This window comes from Schistocerca piceifrons, chromosome 6 (assembly GCF_021461385.2).
Source record: "Schistocerca piceifrons isolate TAMUIC-IGC-003096 chromosome 6, iqSchPice1.1, whole genome shotgun sequence".
NCBI lineage: Eukaryota > Metazoa > Arthropoda > Insecta > Orthoptera > Acrididae > Schistocerca > Schistocerca piceifrons.
In genome coordinates, this window is record NC_060143.1 from 138,156,104 (window position 1) to 138,177,277 (window position 21,174).

A 21,174-nucleotide genomic window follows, 5' to 3' on the forward strand; every position below is an offset into this window, starting at 1 on the left:
TTGATAAATGCATGTAGATGTCCAGTGATAGTCTCAAATGAACTATGTTCTGAAATTGATTAAAGTCCTGAACATTGTAAATTAGGCATAGTATACATGCAAAAATACAATGAACAACTTACTGTTACAGGATGCTCAGACAGTTGCACAGCTTGGATTCAGAATGGAGGAACTGGTGTTCAATCTTGCAGACACACATTTTTTCTTCAATGATGTGGAGGTAAAGTATACTAACTCATCTTAGCAGTAAATCTAATCCATTTAAATCCTTTTTTAATGTTTATATTCCAAGAAAGTTTGAAGACAATCATGATTGGCAATTTATAAGGGAACAGATGTAGTTGTACTATTGTGTACAGTATATGAAAATGGCTCAGCAATTAATACTGATCACTTTCTAAAATTATATGCAGGCAATTATTATTTGTTGTATCAAATATGGTAAATCTCTTGTATTTTTCTAAGTGTTTTGTTTTTAATTTTACATTTTTGTTGCACTTTCTATTAATTAAGCAGAGAATCATTCCATTATGTAATAGTGTTGGTTCAAATGATCTCATGTGCCCTTACAAATTAAGAATAAAATCTGAAAAAAAATCAATGCTATCATGTGTGAAATGTTGGAAGGTTTGCAAATTCAAGCACTGTAAGGCTTATAAGCAGAGAAAATGGTCATAAAATTTAAATGTAATATGATCAGTAAATCACCAATGACATTAGTGAAATACCATAAATTAACCATTCAGTGGTACAAGGTGGAATGGAAAGTGTAAATGTTTCAGGTGTGTGGATGATGATGGGAAACTTGGAAATCAGATGTCCGCCCCTGATGTTGCTATCAGTCATCACTGCCATAGACAATTCCGTCACTCTTTGACACTAAGACTTGCATAAAAGATACACACATATTTCTGAAGCACAAGACTGGCTTTGGTGCTTATGACTATCAGTTATCGCATTTCATGTTCCTTACAACTGCAGAATGATAACAAGGCATCAGTTACTGGGATCAGATCTCTCTCTTTCCTTTAGAACCTAGATTTAGTACTCATAAGCCCTCAATATTTTATTAAAAGTCTCTATTTGAATAAAATAATAATAAAACAGCTTAATAAATGAGTAATACTACCAAACCAGAAGGTGTTGAATGAATAAGTCCAGTTTCTTATAATATGTATTTCTGGACTAAGTCAGTCATTTTCTGTTGTATTCACCAATAAATTAGATGTTCAATGTAAAGGTAATAGGCAGCAAACCCCCAGCTACTGAGTTCCATGGCCATAGGAAAGTGGCCTACTTGCATGCTTACAACGTTCATGCCATAGGGCAATTCTCTCAAACAGATTTCTTGTGTCAACACATGAGAAACAATAACAATCGTTTATTAAAACAATGTACATAGAATGTACTCAACTTTTGCTTTGTTGAGAAAGTGTGGTACTCATGCAAAAGTTCTGAATCTAATCTAACCTAACACAGAAGATGAAGCCTAAATAATCTATTGAAGTTCAGTTTGGACTGCTATGAGAGAGTTCATAAGTTCAGTCTTCCATCTGATAATCCCTTCGAATATCACTTTGATCAATCTTCAACACTCGGAGTTAATCATCTGATGATTAGAACTGGTCGGCAACTGATGGCTGTAGATGAGAGCTATCAAACCACTGTAGGCAACCAAAGACTACTGGAACTGCAGGCGACTGGCTGGGTGTTGCCTTGGTGTCAGCATATGAATGTGCAACAGCAATTTATTTGGCACCTGCATCAGATAATCTCAGGTTTCAGCTCACAGTGTAGAGGCATACATAACTTTCGGTGGATGAATGGACTTAATGTCTTGTAACAGAAGCATAAAGTAGTTACTGGTATCATTGCTAACTATTTGTTGTCCTGTCATCCTCAGCTGAATGTAATATTATGTTGATAATTGTTACTTTGGTTCTGTGTAATCATAACTGAATAACTCAAATTTTTCTTTTCACACACATATCACCTTCATCATTTGCAAGGGATCTTAAGTAGTATGTTTCATAGATTCTGGACTACATGTGTTGTTTTTCCTGCTTTACAAAAATAGTTCAAATGGCTCTGAGCACTTTGGGACTTAACATCTGTGATCATCAGTCCCCTAGAACTTAGAACTACTTAAACCTAACTAACTTAAGGATGTCACACGCATCCATGCCCAAGGGAGGATTCAAATCTGTGACCATTGCAATTGTACGGTTCTAGACTGAAGTGCCTAGAACCACTCGGCCACTGTGGCCAGCCCTGCTTTATAGCTGCTCTTCTTCTGGTTCTGCCCTACAAAATTTTGTTTTCACAGCACTAGGAAATGAACATTGATATAACATCAAGTAAGCAAATGAACTTCGATATAACATCAAGTAAGCAAACTATCATTTCTTAGCTCTGTGAAAACAGAAGTTAATGTGGCAAAAATCAGAAGAACAGCTGTAAAACAGGAAAAAGAACCCAGGTAGACCAAGATCTCTGAAATTTGCCACTGAAGATGCCTTGCAAATAATAAAGCTGAAATGCATATGACACGAAAAATTTGATTTATTCATTTGTGATTAGATGGATCTGAAATAATGATTATCAACATAACATTCCCAGTATGTGTGCCATCTAGGGAACAACTGACCATACTATGAGTGGCACCACACTGAGATTGTGTGGACTGTGTCGCCCTCTGAAGTCTAATGCTGTGTACCACCTGTGTCAAGGGCACAGCAGTTACATTAATAAACAGAAATTCTGTCCAACAAATATCAATGTCACAAAGTAAATATTTCAAAATACATATCAGAGTATCAACATTACTGTTAGAATCAAGCAATAAATTGAAATTTTAATGTAAAAATAATAATTTCATGTAAGTGAATATGCATAGCACTCAGGTACTTTCACACACATTTGGCGCATATATATTTAAAACTTGATCTAAACATGATTATGTACTTTATTTTTCTGTAATAGAACCTAAGTTGTAGATACCTTAATATGAAATTTTTAGTACTATTACATAATATCATAGAATATAACCAAAACAAACTTGTCAGACACATTTCATATCCCTTGATATATTCCAAAGATGGATCACTGGAATACAAAGTAGATAAATAAATACAAAAAAACAAAGCAAGACAAATGAATTCTGACCTTGCACTAGTTAATAAAAACATTGTACATTAACTATGTACATTGTGCATTAACATCATGCAATGACTAAGCTGCTCCTAAGAGTACAAATAAGTTGTTATTAACTGTTGTGGAAAATGTTGAGTATAACTCAATTAATAGGTCATAGAGCCAGATGAAAATACCAAATGTGAAGCTGAATTTTTTTATGTTTTCCGCACTGCTTCAGATGAGTGCTTGGATTGTGCCCAGATGTCATATTATACACCTGAGTAGAAGTGATAAAAAAACACACACTTTACAAGAAGAAGTAAACAAGCAATTGTAACTAAAAATTGTGTTTGCGGAATTTTGTATTGAGAAAATCCTCATACAGAGCAGAGAAAGTGAGGTGGACTGATAAAATAAGTCTCTAGCTGACAAATTAAAAAGAACGAGGGGCTCGCCTAATTCCTTCACTAGCTAAAGTGAAGAACGAAAAATAAACTGTCATGATTAATTTAAACATAAAAAATTATTTCTTCATGGAAATGCATTAAAGTGCAAATAGTTTACCCAAGATATTACCATTATCTAAAATAATGAAAAGCTTAATGTCTTAAACCAATGTTGATTACTTTTCATTCATGTTTCAGGATTGTGATCAGGTGCACATAGATGATGTCTCTTCAGATGATAATGGGCAGGATCTTAGCACTTACAACTTTGGAACTGATGGTTTCCATGCAGCAGCCAGCAACGGCAATCTGTGCTTAGCTACAGGTGTTCGAGGTGGTGTTGACTGGATGCGTAAGCTAGCATTCCGTTATCGAAAGATTAAAGATATGTACAACAATTATCGCAATAGTGTTGGAGGTGAGTGTATGTTTGTATATTGTATTTTGTTAGATTTATTTTATCATTGTTGAGAAGCTGTTACCAAAATGGCTGGAAGTGTGGGGGGATTGTGATAAATATGGTGATCTAAAATTTCATTCCTTAAACATAAGTGTTCAGTGAGAATGTAAATTACTTTATGAAGAAAACAGACCACTCACTGAATAGCAGAACCATTGATTCGTTGACAGAAACAAAAAAAAAAAAAATGTTGCTAGCTTTTTGAAGCAATCCTTTGATGAGCCAGAGTATGCGCATGTGACACACACACACACACACACACACACACACACACACACACACACAACATACTCTTCCCCTCCCCCCTTTCTCTCTCTCTCTCTCTCTCTCTCTCTCTCTCTCTCTCTCTGTGTGTGTGTGTGTGTGTGTGTGTGTGTGTGTGTGTGTGTGTGTGTGTGTGTGTGTGTTTTGACGACGCAACACTTCTGCTGTTCGGTGAATGGTCTTCGTTGCTCTTTAAGTATTTACATACTGCCAGAACTTTATTTACTGCAGTATTCACTGAGAGCTATATCACCTGTATCAGTTTTTAAGCAAAAAGTTCAGTGTAATTCATACTTAGAGAGCACTATGGCTGGGGAAATTGAGTGAAATTATCCAGAATGTTAATGAGAGTAAAGTATGGGCTTTCATTGGCCTGTGAGCAAATATTTTCAAGCTGTTCCATCACATTGAGAGTATGTAAATTTCAGAAATTTGGTACAAATGGTATCCAGCAATTTCTTTCATATTTTTCATGATCAGCATATCTTTGTAGGAATATGAATGGACTCAGCCCATCAACCAATTATATATTTTATGTTGTTAGCAACTAGTGTTTATGAATAATCTGGACAAACCACAGCAAATACACAGTGACAGTTCAGTAGAGACACTCTGTTTTGACATTGCCCAAATGTTAGAGAACACATCACCGTGTTGCTGGATAGTTGCATTTACTTCTGATATTGTGTTTGTCCAGACTGATCTTTCCAAATGTCAACAATTACCAGTACAAAATAATTGTGATAAAACAACTGTGGTTGAAGAGATCCATAAAGGCATCATTCCAGGTCTCCTCAATTGACGGGTCACTTTGTAACATATTCAAGTACACTAGACTCATACTAATCTGGCCCTCAGTAGTCCAGCCTCACAGTAATTTGGTGCACATCTAAAAACATGTGCACAATGAATTATTGTGTGCAACAATGCTTAGTTAAACAATTCTTTATATACTGTATTTGAAATTGTAGCTTTCTTTACAGTTCAGAATCATGTCTTCTAAAAGGAAACATGTTACACTAGACCTCAAGCAGAAACTCAAAATTTTAGATAAGTTAAATCGAGGTTCTTTGCAGAAAGCCATTGCTGCTGAGTTCATTGTTGGACGAGCAGCTATTTATGACATCAAGAAGAAAGATGATGTTATTCAATAGTACTCAACACAAATGGATAGTGAGTTGGGAAAATGGAAGATTATGTGAAAGAGTGAGAATGAAGAACTGGACGTAGCTGTTTATAGATGGTTCATACAACAACACAGTAAAGGAATTCCAGTCAGTGGCCTGATTAAAAAGGAAAAAGCAGCTGCATTTAACAAAAAACTTGGTGGTAGGAACTTGTTTCCAACGAGCGAAGGTTGGCTATCAAACTGGAAAAAACAACATGGCATTGTACATCTACATCTACATTTATACTCCGCAAGCCACCCAACGGTGTGTGGCGGAGGGCACTTTACGTGCCACTGTCATTACCTCCCTTTCCTGTTCCAGTCGCGTATGGTTCGCGGGAAGAACGACTGACTGAAAGCCTCCGTGCGCGCTCTAATCTCTCTAATTTTACATTCGTGATCTCCTCGGGAGGTATAAGTAGGGGGAAGCAATATATTCGATACCTCATCCAGAAACACACCCTCTCGAAACCTGGCGAGCAAGCTACACCGCGCTGCAGAGCGCCTCTCTTGCAGAGTCTGCCACTTGAGTTTATTAAACATCTCCGTAACGCTATCACGGTTACCAAATAACCCTGTGACGAAACGTGCCGCTCTTCTTTGGATCTTCTCTATCTCCTCCGTCAGACCGATCTGGTACGGATCCCACACTGATGAGCAATACTCAAGTATAGGTCAAACGAGTGTTTTGTAAGCCACCTCCTGTGTTGATGGACTACATTTTCTAAGCACTCTCCCAATGAATCTCAACCTGATACCCGCCTTACCAACAATTAATTTTATATGATCATTCCACTTCAAATCGTTCCGCACACATACTCCCAGATATTTTACAGAAGTAACTGCTACCAGTGTTTGTTCCGCTATCATATAATCATACAATAAAGGATCCTTCTTTCTATGTATTCGCAATACATTACATTTGTCTATGTTAAGGACCAGTTGCCGCTCCCTGCACCAAGTGCCTATCCGCTGCAGATCTTCCTGCATTTCGCTACAATTTTCTAATGCTGCAACTTCTCTGTATACTACAGCATCATCCGTGAAAAGCCGCATGGAACTTCCGACACTATCTACTAGGTCATTTATATATATTGTGAAAAGCAATGGTCCCATAACACTCCCCTGTGGCACGCCAGAGGTTACTTTAACGTCTGTAGACGTCTCTCCATTGATAACAACATGCTGTGTTCTGTTTGCTAAAAACTCTTCAATCCAGCCACACAGCTGGTCTGATATTCCGTAGGCTCTTACTTTGTTTATCAGGCGACAGTGCGGAACTGTATCGAACGCCTTCCGGAAGTCAAGAAAAATAGCATCTACCTGGGAGCCTGTATCTAATATTTTCTGGGTCTCATGAACAAATAAAGTGAGTTGGGTCTCACACGATCGCTGTTTCCGGAATCCATGTTGATTCCTACATAGTAGATTCTGGGTTTCCAAAAATGACATGATACTCGAGCAAAAAACATGTTCTAAAATTCTACAACAGATCGACGTCAGAGATATAGGTCTATAGTTTTGCGCATCTGCTCGACGACCCTTCTTGAAGACTGGGACTATCTGTGCTCTTTTCCAATCATTTGGAACCCTCCGTTCCTCTAGAGACTTGCGGTACACGGCTGTTAGAAGGGGGGCAAGTTCTTTCGCGTACTCTGTGTAGAATCGAATTGGTATCCCGTCAGGTCCAGTGGACTTTCCTCTATTGAGTGGTTCCAGTTGCTTTTCTATTCCTTGGACACTTATTTCGATGTCAGCCATTTTTTCGTTTGTGCAAGGATTTAGAGAAGGAACTGCAGTGCGGTCTTCCTCTGTGAAACAGCTTTGGAAAAAGGTGTTTAGTATTTCAGCTTTACGCGTGTCATCCTCTTGTTTCAATGCCATCATCATCCCGTAGTGTCTGGATATGCTGTTTCGAGCCACTTACTGATTTAACGTAAGACCAGAACTTCCTAGGATTTTCTGTCAAGTCGGTACATAGAATTTTACTTTCGAATTCACTGAACCACTTCACGCATAGCCCTCCTTACGCTAACTTTGACATCGTTTAGCTTCTGTTTGTCTGAGAGGTTTTGGCTGCGTTTAAACTTGGAGTGGAGCTCTCTTTGTTTTCGCAGTAGTTTCCTAACTTTGTTGTTGTACCACGGTGGGTTTTTCCCGTCCCTCACAGTTAAACTCGGCACGTACCTGTCTAAAACGCATTTTACGATTGCCTTGAACTTTTTCCATAAACACTCAACATTGTCAGTGTCGGAACAGAAATTTTCGTTTTGATCTGTTAGGTAGTCTGAAATCTGCCTTCTATTACTCTTGCTAAACAGATAAACCTTCCTCCCTTTTTTTATATTCCTATTAACTTCCATATTCAGGGATGCTGCAACGGCCTTATGATCACTGATTCAGCAGCTGACAGGCACCAGGGAAACCTGCTCAGCTAACGATAGGGATGCTGATGAGTTTGTAAACAAGATACGGAAGATAATAGAGGAAGAAGATTTAATTGCTGATGTCTTGTATAATGCTGATGAAACAGGACTCTTTTACAAGATGCTTCCTTCAAAAACATGAGCTGCCAAGAATGAGAAGGAAGCTCATGGTTATAAGCAACAGAAACAGCATGTAACATTAACGGCACGTTGTAATGCAAATGGAAGTCATAAACTACCACTTACGGTGACTGGAAAATTCCAAAATCCACATTGTTTTCAACATGCTGACATAAATACTCTACCAGTGCAGTATTGTGCTTAGAAGAAAACGTGGATGGACAGACAAATATTCTTTTGGTGGTTCCATGAAACATTTGTACCAGCAGTGAGAAAAGAGCTCATCTCCTTGCTGAATGAAAGTGAAAATGACTCTATCGAGACTATGCTGAAGGCATGGAAAGCAATTAACATATGTGATGTTGTTTTCCAAGCAGCCAAAGCATGGGATAAAGTGGAGAGTGCTACCATAATGAAGAGCTGGAGAAAATTGTGGCCATCCATTGACGCCGAGTTGAATCCAGTAGTGAGTGACAGCAATGAGCCAGTCAATTCCAAATTATCAATTACTTTGTACACTGACATGTTCCACAACCTTCCAGGAGGAGACGAAATTGATGATGAAGATGTTACTAAGTAGCTGAGTGAGGAAAACTGTGATAGAGACCAAACTTTAACAGATGAAGAAATAATCAAAAGCGTGCAAGAAAGTAATGATAAAAGTGATGAAGAAGAAAATGCAGGAGGAGAGAGCATGAAGATTTCTCACACTGCTTGCACTGAAGGTGCCAAAGTCTTCCTGGAGTACATTATGCAACAACCAGATACGTGCAGCACCGATGTAACGCTTGTAAAGTGGTTGCATGATAAAGCATGTCACCATCACGTATCATCATTGTGACAGTTATAAATTAGGAACATGTTTCATAGTGAGTGATACTGCTGTATAGTTATGTACAGTATACAGTCAAGGACTAAGTTTTCTTTGAAAATTAATGTATTTTTGGATTTAATAAAGTATATCCTCTATGTTTTAAAATTGTATGCTTCAGTTTAATAAAGTACAGTACACTATATCCACTGTGCTTTCAAAATAAATAAAAAAACAGATAAATGAATAACATAAATTTCAGACACTCAATAATCTGGCACTTCTGCTAATCCAGCACCTATATGTGCCAGGAATGGCGAGAGTCTAGTGTATATATGGTTTTGTACATAGAAGCTAACTGGATTTGTGATTTAGTTTGCTAGTATTTACTTAAATGGATCATCTAATGCTAACTTGGTAAGAAGTTGAAATCAATAATGACATCACTTGTGTAATCTAACAGTGAAATATATAATAATAATAAAAAATTACAAGATGGTCCCTGTATTTCCCTAATGCAATCTGTGTGACTTCAGTTACCCTTTCTGATGAAGTGCAAAGTTGAATGCACACTGACATTGCATATATTATATTCTTACTTGAATAAATTGAAAGAGTAAGAGTTACCACTCATCACAGAGCTGAGAGTTATTTTACTACTTAGGTCTGAAGGAAGACATCATCAAAAAGCTTAGCAATGTTCCCAGTCTTGTTTATGCACATGTTAGCCACTCAACACCTCAGTTATATGATGAACTCTTACTTTTATACCTTCCATTATTTATTACTTTGCAGTGGCATATTATTACTTGAGATATTATTTACCCAACACTTTCTAATGTCTTTACTGAAAATTGCAACTATTCTTTCTCATATTCATGTATGTGAATTTCTTTTCCTTAGGTCTTCTCGGGCCAGCAAAGCGTGAACAATGGTTGCAACTTAGAGCTGAAATTGAAACCATAACAGACAACTGGTTAACATTAGCCAACAAATGTCTGACATTAATTAATTCACGGTAAGTAGCAGGAATTAAGCTTATAATGGTTAATTCTATTCCTATACTGTGAAAAGGATAGTTGCTACTCACCGTATAGTGGAGATGCAAAGTCGTAGATAGCCACAACAAAAAGACTGTCACAAGTATAGCTTTCAGCCAGTAAGGCCTTCATCAAAATTAGATGACAAACACACACATACACACTCACGCAAATGCAACTCACACTCACATGACTGCAGTCTCGAGCAACAGAGGCCACACTGCGAGCAGAAGCACCAGTGCATGATGGGAGTGGCAACTGGGTGGGGGTAAGGAAGAGGCTGGGGTGGGGAGTGGGAGGGATAGTAGGGTAGGGGCAGCAGACAGTGACCTGCTGTTGGGGAGTGCGCAGGGAGGATGTGGAAAAATAGTATGGCAGCTATGTGTAGTCGGGAGGTTAGGCGAAGGGCATCAAAGATGTAGGTGGGGAGGGGATAGGAGAGAAGTAGAAAGACTGGGTGTGAGGGACGAATGAGGGCTGTGTAGTGCTGGAATGGGAACAGGTAAGGGGCTGGCTGGGAGAGGACAATGACTAACGAAGGTTGAGGCCAGCAGGGTTACGGGAACGTAGGATATATTGCAGGGAAAGCTCTCACCTCCGCAATTCGGAAAAGCTGGTATTGGTGGCAAGGATCCATATGGCACTGGCTGTGAAACAGTCATTGAAATGAAGGCTGTCATGTTTGGCAGTGCGCTCAACAACAGGGTGGTCCACTTGTTTCTTGGCCACAGTTTGTTGGTGGCCATTTATGCGGACAGACAGCTTGTTGGTTGTCACGGCCACATAGAATGCATCACAGTGGTTGCAGCTTAGCTTGTAGATCACAACTGGTTTCACAGATAGCCCTGGATTTGATGGGATAGGTGATGTTTGTGACCAGGCAAGAGTAGGTGGTGTTGGGAGGATGTATAGGACAGGTCTTGCATCTAGGTCTATTACAGGGGTATGAACCATGAGGTAAGAGGTTGGGAGCAGGGCTGTGTAGGGACAAATGAGTATATTATATAGGTTTGGTGGACAGCAGAATACCATTGTGGGAGGAGTGAGAAAGATAGTGGACAGGACATTTCTCATTTCAGGGCATGATGATAGGTAGTTGAAACCCTGGCAGAGAATGTAATTCAGATGTTCCAGTCCTGGGTGATATTGAGTTATGAGGGGAGTGCTTCTCTGTGGCTGGACTGTTGAAATTTGTGAGATGGTGGGAGACTGGAAAGATAAAACACAGGAGATTTGTTTTTGTACAATTTTGGGAGGAAAATTACGGTTTTTGAAGACCCTCAGTACATTCTGAGAGGGACTGCTCGTCACTACAGATGTGATGACCATGGGTGGCTAGGCTATATGGAAGGGACTTCTTGGTATGGAATGGGTGGCAACTGTCAAAGTGGAGGTATTGCTTGTGGTTAGCAGGTTTGATATGGCCGGAGATACTGATGTAGCCATCTTCGAGGTGGACATCAACACCTAGGAAGGTGCCTTGTTGGGTTGAGTAGGACCAGGTGAAGCAAATGGAGGTTCTGGAGGAGTGTGGATAGGTGTCCTCAGCCTCGATCCAAATTGCAAAGATGTCATCAGTGAATATGAACCAGGTGAAGGGTTTAGGACTCTGGGTGTTTGGGCAGGATTCCTCTAGATGGCCCGTGAATAAGTTGGCATAGAATGGTGCCATGTGGGTGCCTATAGCCGTACCCCAGGTTTGTTTGTAGGTAATGCCTTCAAAGGAGTAGTGACTAGGAAGGAGGCTGTTGGTTTGGAATCTGTCGGGCATTGGGAAAAGTAGTGTTCAATAGTGGTAAGGCCTGTTCCTATATGATAATGTTGTTACAGCACTTAATGCCTTCTTTGCAGTGAATGAATTCACATTGCTTTGAACTTATGAGGTGACACCACAGTAAGTTGATGTATTAAGGATGGAATTCGACAAACTGAAATTTCAGATAATAACACATGTATCTAACAAGGGAACCTCCCCATCGCACCCCCCTCAGATGTAGTTATAAGTTGGGACAGTGGATACGCCTTGTAAAACTGAACACAGATCAATCGAGAAAACAGGAAGAAGTTGTGTGGAACCGTGAAAAAAATTAATAAAATATACAAATTGAGTAGTCCATATGCAAGGTAGGCAACATCAAGGAGAATGTGAGCTCAGGAGCACCGTGGTCCCGTGGTTAGCATGAGTAGCTGCAGAACGAGAGGTCCTTGGTTCAAGTCGTCCCTCAACTGCAAATTTTACTTTCTTTATTTTCGCCAAGTTATGATCTGTCCGTTCGTTCATTGACGTCTCTGTTCACTGCAATAAGTATAGTGTCTGTGTTTTGCGACCGCACCGCAAAACCGTGCGATTAGTAGACGAAAGGACGTGCCTCTCCAATGCGAACCGAAAACATTTGATCGCAACGTCATAGGTCAACCGATTCCTCCATGGGAAAACACGTCTGATATATTCTATATGACACTGGTAACGGCATGTGCGTCACATGACAGGAATATGTCGTCGACCCACCTAACTTGTACACTTAGCGAATGGGTAAAAAGATTCTTCTACCTTGCCGGATTTAGGTTTCCTTGTGGATGTGATAATCACTCCCAAAAAAGTGATGAAAACATAAGAATTTGTCACATAAACTGAAAATAAAAAATTAAACTTCTCACTCGAGGGAAGACTTGAACCTAGGACCTCTCGTTCCGTAGCTGCTCTCGCTAACCACAGGACCACGGTGCTCCTTGACTCCCAGTGTCCTTGATGTTGCCTATCTTCACATGGACTTCTCAGTTTGTATATTTTACTAATTTTTTTCAAAGTTCCACACAACTTCTTCCTGCTTTCTCGATTGATCTGTGTTCAGTTTTCCAAGGCCTATCCACTGTGCCAACTTATAACTAAATCTGAGGGGAGTGCAATGGGGAGGTTCCCTTGTAAGAGGTAGCTGACACTTGTGGATTTTAACGCAGGAATTCTTTCTTCAGTGTACACGTGAAGCTGGTGCCATCTATCTTGCTAAATAGAATGCACCCAGGTTATGTGTGAAGAATGAGCCTGGGTTTCCAGAAACTGAAACTACTATTATCTGTTTCTACATGTTTCTATGGCAGTAAGAAGAAATTGTTCCTCCTGACTATAAATACTGGCCAGCCCACCTGTCTATAAAAATCAAAGTTTTCTGAACTGGATTTTCATTTTTTACACAATTAACCACCTGTTTTGCCAGTGAGAACTCTTTTTTTTTATTTTTACAGCTATGCTGTACTAATATTTAGATAAAAAATCTGGTTTCTCATAACTGTGGTGGTATCCTGTGACATATTTTCATGCAAGAAAACACCATGTTATGAATTTATTAAATGAATGAGGTATCCAGTTTCTGAATGAGACAACTATGCAGCACATTAGTGTGAAAGTGAACAGCTTCTCTCTCTCTCTCTCTCTCTCTCTCTCTCTCTCTCACACACACACACACACACACACACACACACACACAGACAAAGGAAAGAACGTGATGAATACTTAAATTTAATCTTTGGTCTGGGGCTGTCAGGCATAGTTCCTTATCAGAGATTTGATACGTGGTGCAGTCTAAATGGCTATAAACCCAACAATGTCGTAGATGCCATGATCTGCAAATAGGCAGCTGAAGGAAATGTATGATTTCCAAGTTTAACAATGGAAAATCTGAGATGAAATAACAACAGTTTTTCAGTGCACCTGTCTGCCATTCAGTGCCTCCTCAATGTAATAAGTAGCAATCTATCAGTCTAATACTGATGTTATTTCATCCCAGATTTAGCACTGTTAAAATTAAAAATAATAACAACAAGGCTGTGGTTAAATAACAAAGCAGTGTGTGTGTGTGTGTGTGTGTGTGTGTGTGTGTGTGTGTGTGTGTGTGTGTGTGTGTTTGGGGGGGGGGGAGGGCAGGGGGAGAGGGGGGAGTGGCAGAGGGCGGGCAGGATGCACATATATATGTGTACTCTAATGCATTGCAACATAATTCCACACCATCTGCCACTGTTAAATTTTTTGATTTTACAGTTTTGGCCTGGATGCCATTATTGGCTGCAGGATAATCAAAAAGCTTTGATGACAAATATTCCATATATCTTACATGTGCCCTTAGCCTTACATGACTGAGAGCAAATATATATAAAGTTGTGCACTATTGTGGCATGTTATCATACCAATACTCAGAAAATAACCCTGAATAACTTTTGAAATTTTATTGGTGAGTTTTGGGTTGCCCTGTATGCAAAGAATACCTATACGTGTTAAAGTAGTGACTCAGGAAAGAGATATGTTGCATAGATGTGCCTTCTGCAGTGATCATAGTAGTGTTATTAGGTAGAACTTACATGTTACTAACTATTCACATCTCTTTCCTCCTTTGGTAAACATTAAGCAAACATGCAATTTATTTCTGACTCTTAGTAAGGAACACCATTTATCTGCAAATTATAGCTTAACTTTTGTCAACTAATTTTCTTATAATTAAAAAACTAGTGCATAAATGCCATTCAGAACAATGTAAATTGCTGCTAGTTAATAGAACTAAATTACAAGCTTGAAAAAAAGAGTTAATCAAGAAGTGTTTTGTGTCATAGTTAGCATCTCATACATTTTTATGTCCTGAGGCCTTCATGTTTTTGTGTGAGATAACCCATGGAGTATTTATTCAGTGGTTCATTGTTTTTAATTTAATTTCTAGGCCCAACTGTGTGAATGTGTTGGTGACGACAACGCAGCTCGTGCCAGCACTGGCAAAAGTACTGCTTTTCGGCCTGGGTGGAATTTTTCCTATTGAGAACATTTATTCAGCTACAAAAATAGGTAATAGTAAACTCATAAAATAGTTGTTAAATGTTATGGCTGATGTATTTACTTCTCTCCTGTCTGAATCTGATTGCTATTTATGTAATTCAACATTATTTTAGGCAAAGAGAGCTGCTTTGAGCGCATAGTCTCCCGATATGGCAGAAAATGTACATATGTTGTAGTTGGTGATGGGACAGATGAGGAAGCTGCAGCAAAACAGGTAACTGTGAAATGTTGTATATCTTTCTCAAATATACATATGATTAGCACCCACTTAACGTAGGCAGAAACCTAATATGTTGACACAAAGACTTTGAGTGGAGAATTCCACTGCGATAATATTATTTACCACTCTTATATTTATCTGAAAATATTACTGACCTATATCAGAGTGCTATGTCTTTTTATGTAACACAAATAATTTAATACTGGTGAAAAGAGCATAATTAAAACTCCACATTACAAATACCGGTTGTACTACATCCTTAAGGATCTCCTCACTGTGAATCTATCCATCTAAAAGGGTGTAGTAAAGATGGTATATGTCTGCATACAGACACATTACACAAAGAAGCTACTGTTGTTCAGACTGCTGTTATTTTTCCACTCTCATTTTATCTAACCTGAAGTTTTTCATAGATTTCTGCCAACCACTGATCCCTCATCATATCCTGAGATAATATAATGATATGTATTTTCCTGTTATAAGAGAGCAGGAATTTTGGAAACCTGTATAAATGTATGGAATAATAGCAAGTATGAATAATACATACGTTACAACAAATGGTGCATACACAGACCAAGAGTAATTATGAATTGGAAACACATTAGTCCACATCAAGCCTCAGTTGCACTGAATGCATCAGTACTGAGAAAGTTTCCAGGATATCCATAGGCAAGTTAAAGTCTTGTGCCTGTAGCCTTAGTTTTTAATCAGAATAAAAGAGAAAGCATGCCCCATCAGAACAGAATGGTGATGCATACCAAATTAGAATGATAACAGTATGTGACTTCAAATTCGTACATATGGATAGTGTTTGTCAATGGATTCAGCATAATGTTTTTAACAGTATTTACATGGGGCCATTTAATTGCCACAAAATGCATTATTGAAGTGTGAATAATCCCCATTGGATGCATCAGACAGCATTTAAGAGAGAGTGGGGTATGAACAAATGCTGTTAAATCATGTATGATCATTTCACTGGACCCAATCTCTTTGACAGTCATCTAACTGAATTACTTGTAGTTTCTCAAAGATAAACATCTACTTTTTCTAAAACATATGCCATTGCTGGACCACAGCAGGATGTAGTTTCATCTTGACTCAGTGGTCTTCCAAAATCATCACCATGCTTACTTTAATAGATTCTTCCCCTGACATGATAAACAAAGCAGTATTTGGAAAAAATTATGCAATCTTGGCACAGCCATGATAATATGTGGGAATAACAGAAAAGGAAAAAAGGACAGGACTTATAAAGTATAGAAACCCCATTATTCTCAAGCTCTTTCCACTACACTACAATATAGAAACCTCATTATTTTCAAGCTCTTTCCACTACACTATCTTTGACTTGGTTCCTGAAATGTGAGCTGCTGCAAAGTTAGGCCTCCAGCAACCAGATCCCTCTAATGCAGTACCTTTTCCTAGTATTTGTGCTCACTTCCTGTATGTGTTCTTTACAGTTATTTAAGTTAGTGACCATTTTATGAGAATGCTCTATTTTCAGTATTCATTTAAAAGTGATACTATCAATTTCTGCTTTCCTTATGCACATAAAGATGCTCATGGTGTCTGAAAAGAGGAGCCAATATTTGTTCTGCATAAAATCAGATATGAAGGGATGGCTGGTGCATTCTGTATAGTGATGGAAATGGAAAAGAAATGTGTCACTAATTATAGCTTTCTCGTTTAGAGAAGGTGTCAGTTTTGTATATTATTAAATTTAAATTACTGTTCACTTAGTCCCACCTCACCTTTATTTTTCAGTTGTCTGAGGCAGTTACAGATCATATCATTATCATAATTTTCTATTATCAAACTGCAGACTGATTGCTGTGATTAAATATCCCTACTTCTGCAGTTTACTTCAGTCTTTGTTGTTTCACATTTCTTTGGTCAAACTACATTCACTGCAGTTTGATTACCCATTGCCTCCATTTGACCCCTTCATTTCACAAGTCCAATTCATCCAAGCCTTTTCTCAAAATTCTCACCTATCTCCATTTCAATTATTTTTATGTTTCATTATGTGTTTATGTTTCCTTCTTTAAGGAGCCCAGCTTTTTATACTTTGACGGTACAATCTAATAAAGTCACTTATATCTTGAGGTTTTCTATGTATCATTTATTGAATAAATGTTTTCAGATTTCAAACTAACCTACTCTCTTCTTTAGGCCATCAATTGAAATCACAATACTGTGTACAAAAATGAAACTGCCAACTTGGTTATAATCCAAAAAATACATATCTTCGTTTGGTGTACTTGTGAAATTAAATGTTTTTTCCCCTTACTAATGCATGCTTCTTTTCAGTTGAACTTCCCATTCTGGCGCATCACGAGTCACAGTGACACAGCAGCACTGTACAATGCTTTGGACATGGGCTTCTTATGATGTGTGTCAGTGTTAATATTGATACATTTCTGTGATTGAACTTATTACAGCCATTAAAGGCTAGTAACTATGGAACTTGAATTTTAAAACAAACATTGAAACTGTATATGAATTTGTTTAAATTGTTTTTTATTTAAAATTTATGAGCTTAATGATACAGTCTCATAATTATGCATAAATAGTAAGAAGATGCCGCAATAGTCACGATTATTACTTTTGTATAAAATAGTTTTTTTATTATTAATAACAAAGTAATGTTATTGTAAAGATTGTATTGATAATTAAGTTGTACTGTGCAAATAATTTTCAGAGAAAAATTGAATATATTGAAATGTGACCTATATATGAAGACAAATTATGTACATACATTAGTGAATGGGGCACGGTATGCTAGAACTTAAAACATATATTGAGTTCTTTCTTTTTTCTGGTGTAATTTTCCTGACCATAGATCTCAAAGAGCAAAACTTGTAAATTAAATTATAAACTTGGTGTACTGGTTCTGTAAAATTACTTTTTCCATAAAACAAAAATCAACTCTTGGAATGAAACAGAGCACAAATACTCCAAAATTATTGACTAATGCAGAAAGCTGCCACAACTAGCACTGAAAAGTACACCAAAATTGATCAAGATCCACCTTCAGTGTGAAGTTGATGTGTACATGGGTGACCTTACCATTATGGAAGTCTAAGTAGATATTTAAGGATTGTGTTTTAGAAACTGTTGTAGTAGCATGAGTGTAAAAGGGAAAAAGTAAGGCAGCAGAAATCTACTCTTCAAGAAGAAGTTGGGAAAGACTGTAGAAGAATAACCATGAGTATGAATGAATAATTATGAAAAATACAAAAAGAAGGTGAACAAAAATGTAAAAGTCATATACAGTCAGTTGACACTCTTGCTTTTCTATAAATTGCGTTTTCTTCCCCAACCGAAGTCATGAGAATCTGTGTGACTCTTCAAAATTGTTTTGTGTGACTACAAGATGCAGACTAAATATTTTAGTTCAATAGGTTGCATATTTCAGAAAAAAAAATTCGGTGTAACAATAATTGATTTGGCTCATAAAGAAATCTTTGAAAGGGGTTTCTGTAATTATATCCATATAACTTAATTTTTTTTCCTTTATTGATAATGCAATCTTGAATATTCACCATGATTTAAACATGTGTGGCATGCCATAATGGTTATTCTCCTTGCTAACAGTGTGAGCTGTGAGAATACTCACCAGTAATATTTTTGAGCAATATGCCAACTTTTAAAAAAAGGAAACCATGTTACTTTTAAATATGTATCTGCGATGGGATCTGCAAGTTTTACAAATGAAGTAAGTCATTTTATGTAACAGTGATAACTTCACTGTCTTTTGTGGTATTAGAGAACTACTTGTATTATATGACTCTTCATTTTATTTTCAAATATACATCAGTCATCTAGTTGACAGCAATTGCTGTCTAAATAAACTAACAGTGGTACAAAAGAGTTTCATTGGTAGATGATGAGGTGCTTAGCATGCTGAAAATATAGATGAACATATGAGTATATGGTGGAAGATCATCCAGCTGATCAGCCTGTCATTTAACTGTTTTGGCATGACACCCTTTGTTGTTGTTGTCTAAATGGGAATGATTTTCTTTTCCCACTAATTGTTTGGAGTCAAACTACATTATATTTTTCATTTCGTTCTTTGTCCTGTCTCCATGTACTGTTTTAATTCTATTTTTTGATGCATTTCAATACTTCTCAGACAGACACTGCTCATATTTCTCAAATGTACAAACTTACTTAATGTATGTTCTAATTGTATATGAAGAAACCATTTTTCATGAACAAAATTTAAAACATTGCTTTATTTTTTGCCTTGTTATTATGCAAATCTACTTTCTGGCTTTAATATGATTTTAATACAAACCATATCAACATTGTTAGACGAACAAAAGATTACAATAATAACAGTATGTGGAAAGGAGAAAAAGTACTGTATGAAACTTAAAAAATTAATGATAAGTTGACCACACTGTTTTCAGTTGTCTTAACAAACACTTCACACTGCTCTTACGGAAATATATGAAACTTTTACTAGTCTCTAAAAGCCAGTTATCTTCTAAACTGATATTTTATGGTTTGTTTGTCATCAGTCATTTAGTGCCAGTTTCCACAAAAGATTTTCTGCTTGATGTCTCACTTTGGAGCAAAAACCTGTAATTATCAAAGAAGAATGCAGCCAGTCATGACACCCTAATACAGCTATGACATTACACTTAAGCTGGACATAATTAATGTTTACATTTCATTGATTATTATCACTCTGAATCTGCTAACTTGTATGATTTTTTTCTGTTGTCAGGTTGTAGAAAGTTTTTCTCATTGTTTCTTCCTACTGACTGTAGTGATAACAGGAATTTGCACTTTAATAAAAAAAACTATAATACAACACAATCAATTAATGGAGTTCTCATTACATTTTTTGCAAGATATTTAACAAATTCTATAAATCCCATTGAAAGGATGCAGAAATGAGTCGAAGACGTTCATTTTATTTAAGTACAATACACTAAGATGACTGAACTTCATGAAATACTAACAAGTACCTGACATGTGTTGGAGTGCCACTCAAAGAAAGTGTCTTTCCTTAAATTCAATTGTCAGTGTAATATTTTTCCATGATTTCCAAAATAAGTGAAATGAGAAAAGTTTTTCGTATGCTTAAATTCTGTTTACTGAAGTGATTTTGAATACATAATTTTTTTTTTACTTTTCTGTCAGGTGACTATACAAATAAAGCTGGTTTTCTGAGTGAGTGGGCCACGTACAATTGTCCATGCAAGAAGCTTGGATTTGCCATATGTAGTCCACATACTTGTAGCAGTTGTCCTTGTGTTCTGTTGATGGTCACTACAAATGCAGGTTGAACCAGAAACTGCAAACATTAGAATTCCAGTAGCATATAGGTCAGAATCATTGGGTTGTGTGGTGACAATACATCTTTTCCTGTAAATTTTCTGTTTAAAATTGTAACTTCAGTGATATTGTTCATCACCTTTTTTACTGAATACCTGGTACCATTACAAAGTTGTGGTGGATTTATGTTTCAGAGAAGAATGATATGCATGCCAATTTTCAGTGTTAAAACATGCACCAATGTGCCTTACAAATCAAGTTAATTCAAGACTTCAATCGGATAACTGACACATCATCTCGATTCATGACAATATCGATGGGCTGATATGTTGTCACTTTGTTTTGATTTCTGAAGTTTACAGCATTGGCATCATTGTTTTTGACCACTAATAGAGCTTGTACAATGAGGCACTGATGATTTTTACAGTCCTGTATAATATTTGGGAAAACTTTCTGACTCAGTTTGTCTGTGGTTGCTACGATTTTACAGCAATGTGTTGGGAATGTGATTCTTTGACACATTTTCCCATTCCTAGTATCCAACAATTGTATTGTGAAATGTGCAGTGGATGCATCATGTTGTAGTTGTACACACATGTTTGTCTTCAAAATAAATTTCTGTAGATGTTGCTATAAAACTGATGATTTGAGACATACATCAAGTTTGTCAGTGACTGTTGAATGCAGTATGACTGGTAGAATTTGTTGAATATCACCAGACAATAAAATGAGTGTGCCACTGAAGAGCTATTCAACTCCTCTCAAAGCTTTGAGTGTATGATGAAGTACTTCTAATGCTTTTCTGCATGCCATAGGAGATTTGTTCCATATAGTGAGTTGACATGATTGGTATACTTTACCCATTCCAGAATTTTTGTTGGTACTGCATGTTGATGTCTCTACATTGTATATTCAATGGCAGTTTCAGTGCTGAATGCACTGTTTGGCCACCATTCAAAAGCATTCCAGA

General features: G+C 37.3%; 1 protein-coding gene across 1 annotated transcript in view; it reads left to right on the plus strand.

Annotated features, from left to right (window-relative positions):
* Positions 1-19,661, plus strand: part of LOC124803195 (eyes absent homolog 2) — a 228,017-nt gene extending 208,356 nt beyond the window's left edge. Inside the window, exons 10-15 of the mRNA XM_047264376.1 lie at positions 131-220; positions 3,780-3,999; positions 9,734-9,848; positions 14,577-14,698; positions 14,803-14,903; positions 17,223-19,661. Of these exons, the coding sequence (XP_047120332.1) occupies positions 131-220; positions 3,780-3,999; positions 9,734-9,848; positions 14,577-14,698; positions 14,803-14,903; positions 17,223-17,303 (729 nt within the window). The 3' untranslated portion in view covers positions 17,304-19,661. The remainder of the gene's footprint in view (positions 1-130; positions 221-3,779; positions 4,000-9,733; positions 9,849-14,576; positions 14,699-14,802; positions 14,904-17,222) is intronic.
* Positions 19,662-21,174: the final 1,513 nt, after the last annotated feature.